At 44.5% G+C, this 19,681-nt stretch overlaps 1 protein-coding gene across 9 annotated transcripts; it reads right to left on the reverse strand.

Moving 5' to 3' along the window:
* Positions 1-12: 12 nt before the first annotated feature.
* Positions 13-19,674, reverse strand: ELMO2 (engulfment and cell motility 2). 9 transcript variants are annotated; one of them, XM_088174931.1, is made up of 22 exons: positions 19,413-19,674; positions 15,193-15,318; positions 15,018-15,058; positions 14,447-14,519; positions 14,072-14,122; positions 12,941-13,122; positions 12,048-12,147; positions 11,711-11,862; positions 8,963-9,041; positions 8,324-8,359; positions 5,407-5,457; positions 4,959-5,081; positions 4,214-4,348; positions 3,700-3,804; positions 3,512-3,620; positions 2,752-2,888; positions 2,275-2,438; positions 2,080-2,192; positions 1,656-1,763; positions 1,248-1,330; positions 856-933; positions 13-349 (listed from the first exon to the last, which is right to left on the reverse strand). In XM_088174931.1, the coding sequence occupies exons 2-22, from the start codon at positions 15,268-15,270 to the stop codon at positions 149-151; spliced, it is 2,199 nt and encodes a 732-aa protein (XP_088031057.1). In that variant the 5' UTR covers positions 15,271-15,318; positions 19,413-19,674; the 3' UTR covers positions 13-148. The 9 variants fall into 9 exon arrangements, with proteins under 9 accessions (XP_088031057.1, XP_088031060.1, XP_088031059.1 ...); XM_088174934.1 differs by having other exon boundaries at positions 856-929; positions 1,244-1,324; positions 15,193-15,317; positions 19,385-19,522; XM_088174933.1 differs by having other exon boundaries at positions 1,248-1,324; positions 15,193-15,317; positions 19,385-19,521.
* Positions 19,675-19,681: the final 7 nt, after the last annotated feature.

Raw genomic sequence — 19,681 nt, forward strand, 5'->3', positions numbered from 1 at the left:
GGAGGCGGCGGCGGCGAGGAGCGCTACTGGTTATTATTGGAACCGATACAAAAGGCGGGCGGCGGCAGGGCCCCCGCCCCGGGCCCGCGGCACGGCTGCAAGCGGCGGCCCCCGCCGCACGGCCCGAGCGGGCTCGGCTGCCCGTGGCTCAGCCGTAGTGGTACACGAAGTCGTAGCTGCTCGGCTCCTTGGGGATCGGCGGCGGCGCTTCGGGGATCTGGATGTTCTCCAAGTCCAGGAGCCTCAGCTTCATTTCCATGCTCAGCAGCGTGTCCAGGTCGCTCTTGGTCAGCTCACTGGACATGTCCTTCCCCAAGAGAGCGTTAAGCCCATCAATCCAGATACAGTACTGTGGAAAAGAAGGGGTAATTCACGACTCCAGGCATAAATGAAACCTTATGTCGAATCTTTCCGTCCATGAACTTCAAGACAGGAAACACTGGAGGGAGTTAATATGTAGGTAAAAAATACCACCCCAACCCTAAAACAGTGTCCACAGAGATTTCCAATGGAAGTTACAAGCCTAAAGGAAATGCGAGCCCATGGTTGTAATAGAAGGACAAGAGTTTCTACTGTGGCACAACAACTGAAAAAAGTAAACCTATTCTAGGCATCATAGGAGGAAAAAACGTAGCAGTCCAGATGAGGGGAAATTAGTGTGGGGTTTTCTTTTCTTTTTAAATGAGAAAGATAACTAAGGGAAAAAAACTGATGGTTCATACTAAGCATCACCAACATAATTCTAGGAATTCTGAGAGACAGCCTGCTCAAGTCTTTAATGAAAAGCAACTGATCCTTCTTAATCTCTGAAGTTAACTGCTATATATTCTATTGCTTAACCACTACGTTTCTTACCTCATATTTATTAGGTGCAATGAAGTTCAGGGTCTCATCGGGATCGTATAATATGGAGAAGGCCAATTCTAACACTTCCTAAATGGAAAAGAATCTTTCACTCACCAACTGAACAAAACACTACAGCACCTTCTGCCTGCCACCCCGAGAGAGCTGCCTTGCTGCAGCTCAGTACACCTTCCCATATTGGTAGTGTGAGCAGCTCTGAAGAGACTACAGCACAGTCATGCTTACAGCTCCTAGCAGTCACAAAGGACACTAGGAAAGGGCTCAGACAGGAGATGGGGTTTGTACACAACACACCTGCAGTGGGGAGATCATCCACTCCTGTTACTTTCAGTCTTACACACTACAGCATTAGATATTAATGACAGTGAAAAGGGAGCACTTGCCTTATTCTGTTTCAGTGCACTTTTCTCCTTCATGTGTGGACAATCCTTCCCTGTGACAATGGCTTTGATGTCTGCAACTGGAACTAACAGTGAAAAAGTAAAACTCCCAAACAAGCAATCCTAACCAGGAAAATACAGAACTTTGTTTTGTCTTTGCAACTGAACACTGTTTGGTTTTTTAGCTCGTTAGTGCAGTTTTCCAAAACACATTACCAGTAAGACATCCCTGAAGCTGGCTTTTAGAAAAGATCAAGTAATTCCAAGATTTGAAGAATTTGGGCAAGGACCAAAAGTTGGTATTCCCTTAGTCAGGGCTTCAGCCTTGGGTCTTTCATCTTTATCTAGGATTACGTTCAGCCTCTAGACAGCAGAGCACAGAAGAGTGCACAGCCTGTTATCAGGACTTACTTTTTTCTTGTAAAGATTCAAAGGTCACTTCCCCCTGGGCATTGTCTTCCAAATCCCCATAGTGCAGCACCTTGTGATTCAGAGCCAGGCGACAATACCAGAATCTTTCTGGAACACACCAAGTAGAGTAAGCTGAGCAAGACCATTCACAAAAGGTCTCACAATCACTATGTTACAGCCTCTCCACCCGATCCATCTGCTTGCCCAGTTCCTCAGCACAGCTGCTTAGTCATGAGGGGATGGCTGTATTCTTAGAAATGTACATTTGTGCCATCCCAAACTAGTTGCTGATATGGACAGCCCAAGTAACCAGCTTTTCTTTCTGGCAATATGCCTGTTGACAGATTAATTAATTAGATCTTATTTGCTACAGTTCTTCACATGAAAAAATACAGTACAGTACTGAAAAACATTGTCACCTTACCTTGTCTTCTGCGATTTCCAATTTTTCTAAAGCTACTTCCCTCACAAAGCCTGTTCAGGCGCTGTTGCTTTATCAGCTCCAAGATCTCAGGTTGGATTTTCTCTCTCAGCTCCCTGGCAATTAAATATGGAAGAGTAAGCAGAAAATGGAGATAATGGCAAGGAGAGAAGGCAACTCTTCTTCTTAGGCACATACACAATAGGTGGAGACTGGAAGTCGTCTTGGCTCATTCTCTCAGACTGGCGTAGTCGCAGAATCTCTGAATAGCTCAGGCTGCGCAGTTTGCTCTTGAACTGGTCCAAGGAGTTTGGTTTAGAGGGGAGAGCCCTTGTGATCTGTTCCCTAACAACCTGCATAACCTAGAGGTGGACAGGAAGAAAAACAAGTCACGTTCTTGTTGGCAGCAGAGTATCAGGACACAGCTCCGTGGCAGCAAAGAACTGACATGGGATAACCAGGGCCAGGAGAATCAGCATACTAGTGACTTTGAAGCTCCAGAAGAACCAAGAAACTCAGGGCATTCCAAATAAAAGTTGAGTCATCCTCCCTGACAGCCCATACCAATGCCTTGCCACATCTTCTGCACCCTACTCTTTAACCAAATGCACAGGCTGACTGAACATGTGCTGATCTACAAAAGGTTTTACAAAAATATCTCTTCTCCACCCTGACCTTATTAAAATCTTCTGCTGTCGCCCTCATTTCTTTCCACGTCTTGTTCAACAGCTGGATACAGATGGCAAACAGTTCCTCAAATGCACGGTCATGGGTGAAAAACATGGGGTGATAGTCATTTCTGCCTTCATTGGCTTCAGAAAGAAACAAACGACAACCATGTGAGCATATTGGACAAAAAGTACGAGGAGTAACTAAAGTGACAGACAACTGATGGTCTGCAACAGTACTTACTCCAAGAGATTAAGACAGCTCAATACTTTGTCACCCCATAGACAGTTTATTGACAACAGCAATTGTCCCCACACTCTTCCATGCAAACCTCTGTGACTCATGCCCTTTTCATCCTGGTTCCCCCAAATAACTGCTTGCAGTGTTTCCCACCTTCCTCTGATGGAATTTCTTACAGTGGTTAATTTTCTCAGAATGTTGTTTTGAAACTGTCAGAGCTAAGAAAGTTTTCCCAAGTTCATGATGGTTTCAAGGCTATTTTTTTTAATGCAGCACCCTCCTGAAGCTCTGGGAAGTTGAAGCTTTCTGCTTGTATCAGTTTTTCAGGAAAACCAGAGTGCACACACCAAAATTTCTTACTTTATTTTGATAGTGGTATTATCACTTAGACATAAACAATGCTAACTCCAAGCTCACCCTGTCCTTACATGGCAGAAGTGAGATCAAGGTACAGATGTTTGTGAATATTAGTTTCTAGAAGCATCAGTCCAGCAGCCTGTAAAGCTGGGTAACAAATGGTACTTACGGAGTTCCCCAACTTGCAGGATCTCACAAAGCATCCTGGTGAGCTCAATGGCACTGCGCCCAAAGGGACACTCGTGTTTATCTTCTCGACTGCTGTTCTCTAGAACAATCTACAAGAACAGGATGCCACACACACTAAGAAGAGCTGCTGAGGTGTAGGCATCTGTAAAAATCAGCAGCTTCACATACCCTGATATAGGTGTCCTGATGAAATTTGGCCAAGTAAAGCATGTTGTCCAATGCTAGCATCCCAGGAGGAGTCTGTGTAAAATCCATGGCTGGATTGATGTGATTCTGTGAAAAGAGTGTGTAGAAAGAATCCAAACAAATTAGCTCAAAGGAATTGTGTGAGTAGCTTTTCTGAGTGAATTTTAAACCACCTGTCCATCAAGCACTCCCTCACATCTATCCAAGAGGTAAACTTGAACACCAGCTGACAATGCTATGTGAACTTTCTAGAGGAGAGGATGATTCCAAGTTCTTCATAGCACAGGTGCATATGGTAAGGAAATACCTCCAGAGAATGCCTAATGAACCCTTGCATTTAACCCATCAGCAACCTTCCCCAGGAGTGTAACTGAATCTGTAAACTCAGATACTGAAATAAAGTAAAAGAAACAGCTATTTCTGTTCCTTATTTCCCCACAACTCCTCTGGAGATTGCTTAGATTGCCTTCACAAGGTTTGCAGTCTAGATGCATACAGTGAATCCCAGCATCTTGTAGTCCTTGGTGTACATGGCTTTGCGCTTCTCTGTTCCGCTGCCAGGGACGGTGTTGCTGTCAGACTCTGCATCAAATGCAATTCTTCTCAACTCAAATATGATGTCTCTCTGTGCCTGAAAGACAGAAGGCAGGGAAATGGTGATGTGATCAATCACTACAGTAATATTTTCACATAATGCACAGTCCTGCATCTCTCTTCAGAGCTCACACAATGAACAGAGAGATACTAAAGGTCATTAACACTATGCACAAAGAAGCAATCCATTTCAAAATGGCACGTTTCGGTACAGTAGATAATGCAAAATATTTGTTTGCATTTTTCTTTAACTGCAAGTTTAGTCACAGGCAACTTCTAGGCATTCCGGGTCTCTTTAAAAATGCAGCTGAATAATAGACACCTTAAAAATGCCCAGTTTTCCTTCCATACTGCAATCAAATGTATAAAATGTGCCCTCCATAGAGGTAAAGTAACCAGATTGACAGCTGGCATCACACTGATCAAGAAAGGAATATATAGACTTTCAGTGCCCACTTACATCTCAGAGTCCCACAGAATGCAGTAGGATGGTCATGAGCATACCCTAATCTCAAGGTGTACAATGTGAAGAATGAGTTTGAAACTTGATGTACCATCCACTGCAAATTCTATAGTGCTAGGGAGCTCAGGAATAAGGCCCCTTGTACATCCTATTCCATTAGATCTTACTTGGCTCTAATAGTCACCTGATCATTGGGATCCATCTTGGTCATCATTCTCTCTTCCAGGAGATTGAAGGTCAGGACCTGCAGGACGTAGAGCTGATGTGCCATTTCTGTTTTAATGGGGCGGTTTCCTCTGATCACATGCTTCAAAATAAAGGAGAGGGTAGAAATTAAGAGAATGCAAATAAAAGCTGAGGGCATAAAAGCCCTAGGCATATGCCAGACTGCATGTGCATCTCTCTATATGAAGATTCAGTTGTTTAACCTCCATATTCCACCAGAAGCATAATTATAATGCTCTATAAGAGCAGAAAGCAGCATCCTGGTAACTCCCTTTTGAACAACTTTTGCCTTTGAATGAGTCACTTTTCTGAAAGTGCCCTGAGGGCAGCAGAATTTACACTATACACAAGTGAAACCTCCATTGAGAGGACATTAGGAATCACTTTGTCATTCCAGACATACTTACATTTAGGATTATAGACCTCAGGTGCTTCTGGGCAAATGCATTAGCCATTTCCTGTTGCAGAATTTAAAGATGAAATAACATGAGTGAAATATAAACAAAAAGCCCACACTGTGCAGAAAGGAGAAAATGGAAAAAACCTATGAATTGGAGATAGCACTGGCACACAACAAAGTGCTTTTCTACAGACTGTCAATTTAGCATAGCATCTCATCACAACTCATAGATGACTCTCCTGCATAACATCACTAGACTGGAAAAAGCCACTAGCAGAGTCAAAGCACAGAAGCAAATTTAGCTTAATGCTGGACATCAAATGGTACTTCACTATTAGGAAATATGGCAGCAGGGAGAATATTGTGTGTTGCCCAGGAAAAATCTGCCTACAAGAGCTTCCTCCAATTAGCATTTCACAGCTTCTTATAGCAAGTAAGCACCCAAGATAACAAGAGCTATGGGATGCAGGTTTCAGGTCTCCTGCCTCTCAAAAACTCTCCCTCTGAAATTTATTTCCTTTGTCCAGTTCCTAAAGAGATGTTCAGAAGTCAGCTTGAGGACAATTTGCAGAAGCATTTCAATTTACAAAAATACAGGCTAACAATTTTCATGCTTAGAGGAAAGCTTCCAGTTTCCCTGTTGACTATATGGTTTCCTTCTCTAGATGAGGGGGGTTTCCCAAACATCAAGTCATGATGACAAACAGTCACAGCAGATGCAAGATGCCTTCAGTTCCAGCAACAATTACACATGCATCTGCAAAAACCTAACCTGTGCTTCCCTTGTGAATTGTGAAGATGCACTTTCCAACATACCAGTGATGTCATTACCCTGCTAGGAGAATGGAACAAGTGCTAATGTCAAGGTGAGTATCCTGAGTTTGCTGCTACAAGCAAAATCTTTTGGATAAGAAAAATCTGTCGGGCATTTTATCATCTGGAAGAAATCCAAAAGAACTGACAGTCTGAGATCTCTTCACGTTCCTGTGCAGTGCAGATTGAGAATTGGGAGCAGATGTGGAGTCTCGGACAATTGCACTCAATCAGCTGCACATTCTGAGAAATCCAAGATTTTCCAACTGCTCGTATCAACATCACTCTTGACAGAGTAAGAAATCTGGTAAAATACGTGCATTAACTTTGTTCAGAGTCTCTATTATCACTTCTGATGCAGACAGAAACCTCCTGAATCAAGACAGTGACTGACAGCCAAGCCATAATGGCTGCAAGTTCAGCACCGCTCATTTTGCAACCAAAGTGAGCCAGTGCTTGAGTGGAAGGTTCTAAGGAACATCTAGATGAAGTAGGAGGTGCTTTCAGAGAGAACACACTGCCCTCTGAGTCATTATTTTCTACTACTATTTGTGAGATGTAGTACTGAGAATAGGACAAGGCTGTTGTTAGGATTTGCTCATGCATGTGACACAAAGAATCCTTTTTCTGAAGGAATTAGTTTGTACATGGGATGGAGTTAACAGGTGACTGAAGCAGATAAAAAGTGGGAAGGACAAAGACAATTAAACAATTCTAAACAGCATAGAAAGAAGCATGAGCAGACACACAGTCTAACCACTGCTAAGGGATCTGTGCCCTGCTGAGAGTCCAGTAAGGCACACTTTGCTGCTTGATGGTCACAGGAACACAGAATGATTTATGCTGAAAGGGATGTCTTGAGAGCACCTAGTCCAACTCTACTGGTTCAAGCAACATCAGACAGATCTGGGTGCCCAAGACTGTCCAGACAGGTTTTTAATATCTCCACCAATGGAGATTCCATAATCTCTCTGGGTAACCTGTTCCAATGTTTGACCACTCACATATTTATTTTGTGTGGGTGTGGAAGTTTTCATGTGGAATTTCCTGGGTTTTTAATGGGTGCTCACTGCCTCTTGTCCTGTCAGTAGGCACAACTGAGAGGAGTCAGTCTCCCTCTTTTTTATTCTCTTCCATCAGATATTTAAACACATAAGACCTCCCTGATTCTTCTCTTCTTAGGGCTGAGCAATCCCAAATCTCTCTGGCTCTATTGATATGAAAGATACTCCAAGTCCCTTAGTCAACTTCCTGGCCCTTTGTGGTCATTTGGATTGTATTGAAGGGAGGGGAAAGAGCGAAAAATCCCTTGGAATTCTGTTTGCTATGAAGTCGACTATCTTTGCTGAATTACCAAGAGAGGAGTATGATTTTTCTTAATACGTGAATATAAGCATATCCATTAATTTTAGAAATTATGTAACATTTATTGACACAGCAGTTTCCACTCTGAAGGTGCTGCATCCTTGAAAAAAGTGGAACATTCTCTGTGCCATGGAGAAAACCAAAAAACATACCAGTATCTCAATACAGAAGGTTCCAAATCAACCTATTAACAAGAATGCTGATTTCCTGGAGTTAGCACAGGGCCAAAAACATTCTTACACTACAATTAACCATAAGAGAGAAATCACAAATTAGGCAGAATTTATGCTCTAACCCCCAGTCAGCATCAAGTTTCGTGACTGCTCTTCACAGATAAACAACTCTATCTTTAGAAGGATGCAGCTGGATATGAAACTCTCATTAACACAAGTGAGATTTGGGGTATAAACTCATGCTGCAGTAACTTTAAGGAGATTCAGATTGCTAAAGGACTCATTCCAGTTTTACAATTGGTTCACCTGGTCAGTCTTGCAGTATCAGTTTCCTTTTATGACCATCTGTATGACCTTGTGTGCACAGTAAGCCATTCAGGGTTTCTCCTGCTACTGATTCTTCCCTCCACAGTGTGAGTGCATTCCCAGGAGTCCTCCCGCCCTTCTCCCTAGGTTCATCCACTCTCTGGGGCAGTGAGCATCATCCCTGGGATACAAGGAGGCACAGCTAGAGAAAAGCTAACATGCCTACAGGTCCCCTACATGACCAGCCCCCAGGCTTGAGTTACTTACAGTGATGGGCAGGTCTAGTGGGTTAAGCAGCTTGTCCTGCTGGCAGAAAGCAAAAAAAAGGCACAAAGAGAAGCAGACAGGATTTAGCTTGGAGTCCAGGAATAAGGCACAAACAGGGCACTAGAGAAGAAAGGCTTAACACAGCAAAGCTACACAATACACACATATGCAGATCTTGCAGGTAGCTGAGATCCTGGGAGTTTCCTCAGAGCAGGGCAGTGTTTCATTTCTCACGTTTGCCAGCAGTAATATCCCTCTATGACTTAAAAAAGGTCCCTTTTTGGGGAGAGGGAGGTGGGGTGTTATTTTATTAAGTACATACAGCCCCAAGGAGTCTACCCAGCCTACCTCTCCCATATACAACTAACTTAAAAAAAACTTCCCACGCTGTCTGGAGGATTTCTTTGTCTCTGAAGGTCTTTCAGAATCCTTTCTGAGCATGTCCTAAATATAGATGTGTGCTCCAGGACACATTATTAATGGGATGGTACTTTTTCTCCTCTGTTGCCATACTGAAACAGCCACTTAAGTTCTTGGCAAGGTCTGAGGTCTACCTTGCCCAGACAATATGATTTCTGAGGCACAAACAGCCAGGCAGCAACCATCACTCAGGTTTGAAGTCGAAAGGCAAGAACAAACCTGTCTCTTGTCCTCAGGGGCCTTCAGGAAGAGGGCATTGATCAAGGCAATGGCATATGTCTGAATCTCTTGGTTTGAGCTGCAGAAACAAAAAAGGGAGGCTTGTAAAGCAACAGGCAGTACAGAATATTACAGCTTGCTGCTTTACCTGCACCATGAGAACACTGATTACAGCTGTCCTGCATTTTCAACAGACAAGCAGGACTCATGTAACCTACACTTATCATGTCCAACTCTTCAAAAGGCTTGCAAAAACGTGACAGAAATTTCTGACTGATAGGTCCATTATCCAGGCGACAGAGCAGACTGCAGCCCAGCACCAGTACAGTTTGTTTCCAATGCTGAAACTATCTCTGTAAAACCTGGTTATGGTACAGTCTGCTACATGGATATAGCTTGAAACTTGTATGCAGCAAAGTTCTTTTTCTCTCCTATGCCAATGGAAGCCACCAAAAGCAAATGGAAATAAGGGGAAAGAATGCTTCACTGAAGAACTTCTTCAGGTAAAGGGTGCTTAGCCCCTTCCTAGGTCACACACAGGATGTGGTTAAACTTGTCATGTTCAAAACAGCACAAAACTAAGCTTCTAAATGCCAATTATATTCTTCTGTCCTCCTCCTGATATTCTATAAAATGCAGGTTTGTTTCCTGCAATACTCTAACTCTTCCTGAGGGGTAGAACTTGGCTGCCAAGCCACTCTATCGCTCCCCTCCTCAGCAGGACAAGGCAGGGGAGAAAACAGGATGGGAAACATTAAATATAAAGGCAGCTTAAAAAAGTGTAAGTAAAGCTAGGCATGGAAGCAAAGGAAAACAAAAGATTTTTTTTCTACTTCCCATTAGCAGGTGATGTCCAGCCATTTCCTGAGAAGCAGGGCTTCAGCACAGGCAGCAGTTGCTTTGGGAGACAAATATCATAGTACAAATGACCCTCAACCCTCCTTTCTCTTAGCTTTTAGTGTTGAGCAAATGTCATATGGTCAGTTTGGGTCAGCTGCCCTGGCTATGTCCCCTTCCAAGACCTTGCCCAGCCCCAAGGGTAGTGGATGAGGGGAGGAAGCATTGGAGAGAGAGCTCTCATGCTGGAGCACTGCTCAGCAGCAGCCAAAACACTGGGTCCTTTATCAACACCTTTTCAGCTCTCAGCACTGTGAGGGCTGCCCTGGGGAAGTGAACTCCACCTCAGACACACCCAGTGCACTCTTGCATCAAACTCTTCTGATGAACAGAAGTCCAGTGTATCATCTAAATGAATTTGTGTGTGTGAATATACTTTAAAAAAAATTTAATTAATTTAACTATACATGTAGAAATAAAGGATCTTTTTGTAAAAAGCTCTGAAGCAAATACTTCTTTTAGCTTAAATACCTATTTTCCTCACTTTGACATCTCTCTGGATAAAACCATATTCTTTCTTCTATTGCTCCCTTCCACATCTTTTCATTTTGATCAATCTGCTGTACTTCAAACATGCAAATCTCCATGCACCATCCTAGGTTCTCCTTGGGCCTCCGAGCTGCACAGGTCTCTGAAGTCTGTCATTCAGTTTTGCTCTCCTTTTCAGGGTTTGTTGCTCTTTTCATCACACTGCTTGCATTTTGACAAAGCAGAACAATTTTTTAGGTTAGTTTTTCTTCTTCTAACTTATCTCCTTTGGACTTGTTTCCATGGTCATGTTCTGCCAGAACATATCCTTTGTTATGAACTGTTCCCTCCCGATGGTCTTGCCAAGAAAACCACCAGCAAATCCTGACTCACTCTCCACCTCCCTTTCCAAAATATTCCTTGCATGGATGCTTTAAGTGACCATTTGTGTTCTGGAAGCACTTAAGCACACAAGTTTATGTCTTGAACAAAGCTAATTTGCTTAAAAAAACTGCACAACTGTGTTCAATGTTAGGACCAAATCCGTGTTTGACTAAACCAGAAGCTATAAAGCTGAAAGAACATATACTCTTTGCAGAAGAAAGCTGCTGGAGTGGTCAGAAGAATTTGTTCAGCTTTTCTGTTAACCAAATTCAAATGTATAAACATTCGAAGCACACATTGACATTGATGCACTATAATTTGGTTAAACTACTGCTCACTGATTAAAGAGTATCAATCACTTTCACAAATAGTGCTTTTCCACACGTTCAGAATTAAAAGGCTTGAGAAAAAACCCAACCTACTCAAAGCTCTAACAACTACATGCTGCTTTTTTATAATGAAGAGTAGAACTGACCTAGACAAATAGCCCTAAGAGACAGATATTAATTTACCAGTTTGTTTGGAAAGAGAGGAAGGAGATTAAGGGAATTTTTAATCCCTTCAAGCAAGAAAAGCAATTGTTCTCTTCCTTAGTATGCAGGACAAAACTCAGAAGATGATAAGCTCTTAGATTCTAGTGGAGACAATTTAAAGAAGGGTAAAAGTGACAGACAGCTGGATGCAAAACCTTTGGGAAGTTGTTCTAGTGAAATGCAGGTTTGGTCCTAGCACTGAACACACTTGAGCAGTTATTTTAAAGTAAGTATCTTTGTTCAAAACTCATGTGGCCCAAGTGCTTCCAGAACACAGAACATATTTTTCTAAGACCTCACTTTAAAAAAATCCATTAGAAATCTGAAAGTTCAAGTAAGTTCTCATATTGGTAATACTTGAAAAAATACAATCTTTAAGTGGTCCAAATGTAAGAGGATGTATTTTCAAACAAACAAGTAGTCATAAAACTGGTATAAATCACACCATTGCTGGGTGGGCACTCACACTTGCAGGTGGGAAATGAGCTGCCCCACGGTGATCTCCTCTGCAATCTTCTGGTACAGAGTCTGGCTGTTGAGCACCATGCTCTCCAGGATGGCCAGGGAGCGCTGCAGGATGGACACATCCACCATGGGCTGACTCACATACCCTGCAATCTGAGAACACAGGAACCAGTCAGCAGTGCCCAGCCGGGAGAGCTGCTGCTGACACAGGGCTCGGAAAGGGGGCACACTGTACTCTCAGACAGCACTCAGCTTCTCAGAGTCTTCTGCTCTTCCTGGAAGATGCATTAAAGCATGAAAAGAAATAATATCCACTCACCCCCTCCACCCAAACTCACCTGTTTGATGAAGGTTATTGAGACCATGTCCCAGGAGACAATACCGTGGTCCATGAGCTCCAAGAAGGCAGTCAGGGTGAAAGCCAACATCTCACTATAACTGAGAAAATTGAAGAATTCAGTTACAAGAGATCTGCTGGCAAGAAAAAAAGCCTGCTCAAGCTGGATAAGAGAAAAATGTCACCACGTTCTCCTAATAACACAGTTTAGCACCTGGGGGAGTAATAAAGTGTATGCATTTATGCAGATAATTTTACTGTTTTGTAGAAAGATATTTTATTTTTCCTGGTTACAAGCACAAATTAAAATTAGCAGCAGTAAGTCCCTATTCCTGCCACCAGAGACTCACAACCACCTGGATCAGTACTTGGCTAATCAAAGGAGCAAACACGTTTTTACATCAGAAAAAAAAACCTAAGGGAAGTTAATTGTCCTCTAAATATTGGGACGTGACTTGAAATAAAATGAAGGCACAGCATGAATTGTGGAAAATTTAATATATAACCACAAGACAGAAAGAATAAAGATACTTAAGGAAAGATTGCAAAAAATGCCAAAAAAGTATTAGTTGCTAATATACAAGAAGAGCTATAAATATTACGTTAAGTTATCAAGACTTTAAAAGTACTTTCAATGAAATATAACAACTGCAACAGAAAATCCAAGTGAATTACTTGTATCGTAATTCACTGTGAATGTGCTTGAGGAAACTTCCAGAGCAAATCACGACTGTCTCCTCTTCTGCCTCATGAGGTTTAGCAAATAACCAAAAAGAATTTGTCTCCACAGATCAGCATTTGCTGTAAGGTTAGTTGCTTAATGCCACTTCAGCAAGCAAAATTAGCCCCTTATTCAAGGCCTTCTGCCAGAGTCCTGGAATAAAGGAAACTTACTGGGATAGAAGCTTGGTCCCACTCTCCACAAGCCGTGTCAGCACCGTAATCCCTTCCATGTTGATGAACTCTGTGGCAAAGGTGACGTCTGCTGAAAGTTTGGCCAATTCCTTCATGGCATCCAGCCGGGCTTCCATGCTGTGAGACTGGATCCTCTCCATCAGCTGGCGAGCTGCCCTGGACTGGCAGGAAAAGGGATGGTGCCAGTTACAGACCAGTCACCTGCAGTCTGAGTCCTGCCAGCATCAGCATTCTGTCAGAAAGCTCATGGGTGGGCAGGGAGGGCAGAAACAGGGTAGAGATACCAGCAAAGTCACATTCAGTAGGTGCAGTCAGCAAGTCTAAGACAGACTAAAAAAAGGCTTCTCTCAGCAACAGTTACAGCCAAGCAGGAGGTGAGTAAAATGCTCTTTTACATGTTAGGACAAATGCCTGTTTTTCTCCTTGCTGAGCTGAGTGGAAGTAGGTATAGAAATATGGAGCAACACCATTAAAGAAATACAATATTGATTAAAAGTCTCATACAAAGAGAAGCATGATCTCATTTTGTATGATCCATAAGACATTCTGTAAGATCTCTCATAGATCACTGATATCCTCTTAATTCCCTTTTGCCCAAGTACCTTCTCCCAGTTCTGCTCACCCTCAGCTCTACACCAAGACACTTGCACAAAAACGGTTTAAGAATTTAAATAAAAATAAAGTTGCAAAAAAAGACTTTTGAGGGCACAATAGCAAGAATTTAGCAGGAACAACCTCCTCTTCATCAAATTTGCCTTTATTTCAATTTTTGGCATTCAGTCGCTGGAACTGTTGCTTTTTAACTGACCATGCTAAGTACACTCATATTGAGAATGCAATTAGGACAGCATCCTAATCTAGGAAATGCATTAAAACTGTAGACTGGATTTATTGACAGGAAATTCTATAAAAGGGCCAAGCATCCAAAGGAAAGACACACACCACAGCCAGGATGGAAAACAAAGAGTGCATGCCTCACTGCGTTCAGGGCCCACAACAAAAACAACCCCCTGCAGTTTGGGGAGAAGGAGAAAGAAAAGCCAAGAGGTAAGAAACAGCCTGTCACCCATGGAGAGTTACTGAGACAGAGGGAGGTGAGGAAGCATTTACCGGGGAGACTGCCAGCTGTAGGATAGTTCCATTCTTGATGTCACAGCGAGTCTGAAAGAAAACCCAAACTTAAACTGTGGGGGGGAGAAAGAACCCAGCTGGATCTACAGTGCACATCTGTATGCACAAGTAAAGGGCTCCTGTGCCACAAAACCCTACTGAGGGTACTGAACTCGAGTGCCTGAGTCCCCACACCTACAGCATGCAAAGAGAGCAGTGCAAAGCTCCTCTGTTGAATGGCACCATTTGAGCCTGAATCTCTCTGAGAGCAGAGATGCTGCTTCTCAAGGATTAGTGCCAGTATTGTTCCATGACTGTAGTCCAAGACATTCTGGACTCTCAGGGTATCAGCAAACTGCTGCCTCTCACACTGACCTGCTCTGTGATGTACAGCTGAGGACCATCAGCATAACGCAGTGTGTAGTACTCAGGGTTTGGCAAGGACCACCTGGCAGAGGAAGAAGAAGGATACATTAAGCATCTTTGTCCTCTTTCTTCAGGTTGTCAATTAGGAAATGGAGCTTGCTCTCAGGAAGTAGCAAAAGAACTTTCAAGCAAAGCTTTGCAGGGAAAATTAGATCTCCCGAAAAGGAGAGAAAACTCTTCTTGAGATCAATGTGGGACTTCAGCCTACTCTAAATCAGCTCTGTGGAACACCTGAACAGGCCTTCAACAACAGCAGGATGGGCCAACCCTCAGAGAAACTGACCCTAGGGCACACAAATGAACACATTTAGAATTGGAATAAAAATGGAAGGCTCCCATTTTCCAGGAGATCCTTTTCTTCACAATTTAAACCATAGCCCCATTTCATGGCCAAAACCAGCAGCAGGCAGCAAGGACTGTGCTATCAGCACATTAACAAGCAGCAGACTTCCACAGTAACCCAGCAAGATTTGTCAGCAGGACAGACTTTCTCCACAAGGATTCCCAGAGAACTACTCACCCATCACAGACCTCCTTGATGATGGATGCAAGAGGCCTTTTCTAGAACAGAAAGAGAGTCCTCAGTAGCCGTGTTCCTCTCAACCAGAAAGGAATACTGCCCATTTCTATGCTTCCCACATTCCAGTATCAACGCTGGGGTGCCTTTCCTACCCCATCTGGTTACCAGGTCTCACCTGATCTATTTCCAGCAGCTGGGCATTGGCACCTGGCCACTCAACAGCCACTTTCACAATGTCTGAAGGTGGTGGCATTGCTCCAGACTCCTCCAGGTGCCTTTACAACAGCATACACCTTCACACCTGTTAAGAGAAAGGATAGTGAACATCTTCTCTGAAAATTATTTCATTTGCTACACTGGATCTAACACCAAGCTTCAAAACACCTAACCTCAGCCTTATGGTTTCCTGGGCCTGACAGGGACAAAACACCCAGTATTAGCAGAAGATCAAGTTGTCACACAAACAGCATGGTATGAAATTGCATGCCCAGCTTCATCACCCAAAAAATACTTCTGAGAGCTTGTTGGGGCACTGACAAGAAGGAAGGTGACTGATCAGCAAAGCCCCATCTGCCACCCACGGTGTGTACTGGCAGCTCAGTCTGCAGGGCTACTAAAGCAGCAGCTCCCTAGGCTCAGCTGCTGTCTGTATTGAGAGCAGGAACAGACTGTCCAGGTAGCCTCCCTCCCATGGGCTGGTGTTTATTCATGCCCCATCCAAATTTCTTAGATAACTTGATCCACTCAAACAAGTTCTTAGGCAAAGCAGCAGAAGCTAGCTTTATCCTATTCCCTTCCTGTAACATCATCAATCCAAAACACGAGTAAACATCACGGAAAATAAAGTAACTCAGCATTTGCTCTGGAATTTCTCTTTCACTCCTTTTATCTGCCTTTCAGAGCATAAGCTTGTGTTCAGGGTTTGGTCCCAGTCAGTTGTCACACACAGTGGTTTGTGCCCAAAAAACTGGATGTGACCTCCTGCACTCCTATGACAGCCAGACTTGGTCCACTCTCCCACCCCCCACCACCTGGGAAGTATCTGGCAAGCCAGATTCAGAATTCAAGATATTTTGGAAAGCCTGCCCCAATTCACAGAGATGGCTACAAGTCAGTAGTCCTGGCCTTCTCTTTCAGTTTGAGCACCAATCTCAAGAGTGGCTTGTATTTCCTTAAAACTCATTAAATGACTTTAAGACTAAACACGTCATATGCAGAAAAGTGCCAAGTCAAGTTAGGTTCAAAATAAGGTCTCCAGCCTTTCAGGTAAGCAGCACACATTAGCTGGCCTTGGAAAAGCAGCAGACTCAGGGCACCAAATCAGGGCAATTACCAGTATACAACCAGTACTTCTCAAAGACCCAAATTTGCATGACACCTCCAGACCTGCAGGGTATACAGGTTTCCATTTATTAAATCTAGAAACAGATAGGCAATTCCCAAATGGTGTGTGATTTCCACTCACTGTTCTCCAGCAATTAAAGGCTATGATGGCCTAAACTGAAAGCCTGAGAAACATCAGCCCTGTGCAGAAGCACACACACAACATCCCCAGTAATCAGCCTGTAATAACTGAGCAGGTAATTACCTCTCCCACGATCGAGCCAAGTCACAACCAGAAAACATCTAAACCTATTCAGTGTTCGAGACACAACAAAAACACAGTGAAGAGACAAGGCTCAAAGCTTAGTCCTTCAGTATTAAGAAATAAATTTGCAAATTTTTATACTAATTGACCCATGAGTAATTATGCATGAGTAATTAGCATCTAATTACCACTTCTCCCTTCAGCCCCCCTTGCAGTACTGTCATAGTCTTTTATTTGTATTGCAAGCGGCAAGTTGCTACTGAAAACTACAAAGAAATACAGCACTTTATATGCCAAAACAAAGATGTCCAGATTACTAGAGGTAGAAGCCTCTACAAATCTCTAACTTGTCTTTTCCCACTCAGAGAGCACGCCTCGTTCAGAGAGGGGAAGTACCCATTAAAACAGAAACGCTGATATGAGGGGAAATGCTGCAAAAATCACAGAACATTTAGGTTGGAAAACACCCCTTAGGCCGTGAAGTGCAACCATAAGCACAACACTGCCAAGTCTACCACTAAATCATGTCCTTAATAACCGTATAAATGTCCTGTTTCATCCCCAAAAACGTACTGCAGAGGCACACAGCACTAAGAGGTCATGCATTCTACCTGCAGCTCCTCTGATATCCTCACCACTAAAACCAGGGACCAACCAAGTTGTATTACACTACCTTGGTATCTCCAAAAAACAGCTCTCAGCTGCATACAAAGTAACTCACCATGATGTTTAACACTTATTTCTTCCATATTACTTAATTATTTAACACACTTATTTAACACAAATTTCTTCCATAAATGAGCACCCATTCATGACTGGCAACCATGCTCCCTATTCCAATCAGTATTCAAGGCACAGCAAATACACAGTGAAATAAACAGAGCTTCAAGACCGAAAAATATCTTCCAGGTTTTTTTTTTTTTTTTTTTACACAGCAGAACCACGGGTATCTCTACCAAAGGCAGAGATCTGAACACCAAACCGACTTGGCTAAGGAGAACCCAGAGAAGCGGGAATTAAAAATTTAAGAAGGTAGGAAACTTTTTAAAAGAGTCTTGGTCAAACAATGCTTTGAAGAACCAACACAGATCGATGGTTCAGCAGAAGCAGCTTTCCAGAAGAGAACAAGGAAGACTGGACTATGAATACAAAGGGTACTTCAGGTCAGCCTCTTAACATGAGGTTGTCTGCCAACAGCATGCTTTGAAAAGATTTCACTGTGCATCTGCAGACAAGAGGAGTGTCAAGATGTTTGGTTTTACAATGGGTATTTTGCAGTGCAACAGTTGAGAAGCTCTTATGAAGAAGTACAGAGCATGATGTTGCGTAATTGTGTTTATCAGTCACTTATGTGCGTGCTCTCACAGCACATTCTTCTCAACAGCATGTAAACAATTTCTCACAGTTTGTACAGAGAGACAGAAGCCAAACAAAAATCCATCAAAAATTAATTAAGTCTGCTTCTGCAGAGTGAGGTCTGTCATATAAAGCAGGGGTGCAGGGGTAGCTGCAGGGCAAGGAAAAATCATCAGAGCCACTAAAAACAGAGTATTCAAAAGACTTCTGAGAAGCTGCAAGCTAAAACAACTAGAGTATTTTAAGAAGAATTTCCCTATTCACAAACTCAATCTTCTTTTCATTACAGATAGAGAACAAAGTGTGCTGCACACAGAATGAAAATGAGGAGGATGAAAGAACACTCCCTGAAAAAGAAAAGCTGCCTGGTAGAATCCCCCAGTCAACAAGCGAATAGCTGCAGCTTCTGAAACCTGTAGATGCAACAAAACACCTTCGGCAGTCCTCAGCAAGTCCCCAGATGGCACCAACTGGCCAAGCTAAAGTTGGAAGCGACGTTGGCAGAGAGACTAATGGGACAGGTGGGCAGAGAAGACACATTCCTTGGCCAAGCAGCATGAAAGAGTAGGAGATGGCAGAGTCCAACTCGAAGGTATGCAGTTTTCTATGCTACCTCACACAACAAGCAATGAGAAACATCCCTCTCCAGATAAACCAGAGAACCAAATGGCTCAGGTTCCCTGCCTCTGGAATCCTACATTCCTCCAAAGGCCTTCCATGGCTGCACTTTGGCTGTGTAAAGCACTAGTCATGCACATTTCAACACAGTACGGCAGAGAACATCGTTTGGCAAAGGCAGAAACTGATAGCAACAAGCAAAAAGAGAACTGCTTTATTATTTTTAACCAGTCAAACCGCCATCCAGGCAGCAACCCCTGAAGCTTGGCCCAAAACCGAGTTAAAGGCTTTAAACAATAATTTTTCTGCCAAGCGCTGTCCGTGCTATAGCTCGGCTCTCGAAGCAGCACCGGCCCCGCCGCTCTCGGGGGCTGCTCGGAGCGGGCGCGGCCCCCACGGGAGCAGCGGGGGCGGCGCGCCGGGAGCGCGGCACAGCGGGAGCTGCTGCGGCCGGGCCGGGCCGGGCCGGGCCGGGGGCGGGCAGCGGAGCCGGGGCCGGTGCATGGGCCCCCGGCACGGAGGGCGGTGGGCGCGGCGCCGCAGCGCGCCGGGGAAAGCAGCAGACAGGAGGCGCAGCGCCGACAGCTGCGCTCCCTATCCCTCTCCTTATCCCTATCCCTGTCCCCATCCACGCCCTCGCCCACCGCCCGCGCTCCCCCGCGGCTGCTCCGCGTTCCCGTGGCCCCGCCGAGGCGCTGCCGGCGCTGGCACCGCCCCTGGGCGCGTCATGCGCCCGCCGCGCTGCCATGGAGACCGCGGGGACCATGGAGACCCGACCCGCCAGCCCCGCCACCCCAGCGACCTCCCTCGGCAGCCGAGTCAGCGCCGCTAACCGAGCGTCCCTCGTCCCTGCACCCCTCCTCGCCTCCGGGGCCGCCGCGGCGGGGCTCACGTCAGTTCCCCGTGCCCACGGTGCCCCGCCTCCGGGAGCGGCTGCGAGCGGCTGCGAGCGCCAGGGGCCGGGTGTGCAGGAGCTCATGCAGGGCACCCGCTCGGGCTGGCGCGGGGCTCTGCGGCGGCGCCGCGGCCGCGCTCGGCTCCCTCCGCCCCGACAGCGAGCGCGGGGCCGCGGAGCTCTGCGCAGCCCCCGCCCCGGGCCCGC

Source organism: Sturnus vulgaris, chromosome 17 (assembly GCF_052056855.1).
Source record: "Sturnus vulgaris isolate bStuVul1 chromosome 17, bStuVul1.hap1, whole genome shotgun sequence".
Taxonomy (NCBI): Eukaryota; Metazoa; Chordata; class Aves; order Passeriformes; family Sturnidae; genus Sturnus; species Sturnus vulgaris.

What these genes read in the sequence shown, in the direction of transcription:
- ELMO2 (XM_088174931.1), bottom strand. Translation starts at nt 15,270, where the DNA reads ATGCCACCACCTTCAGACATTGTGAAAGTGGCTGTTGAGTGGCCAGGT. An exon ending in TGAATCTTTACAAGAAAAAA is followed by an intron (nt 1,331 to 1,655) that starts GTAAGTCCTGAT and finishes TTTCACTGTTAG; the next exon opens with TTCCAGTTGCAGACATCAAA. An exon ending in GTGCACTGAAACAGAATAAG is followed by an intron (nt 934 to 1,247) that starts GCAAGTGCTCCC and finishes TTTTCCATTTAG; the next exon opens with GAAGTGTTAGAATTGGCCTT.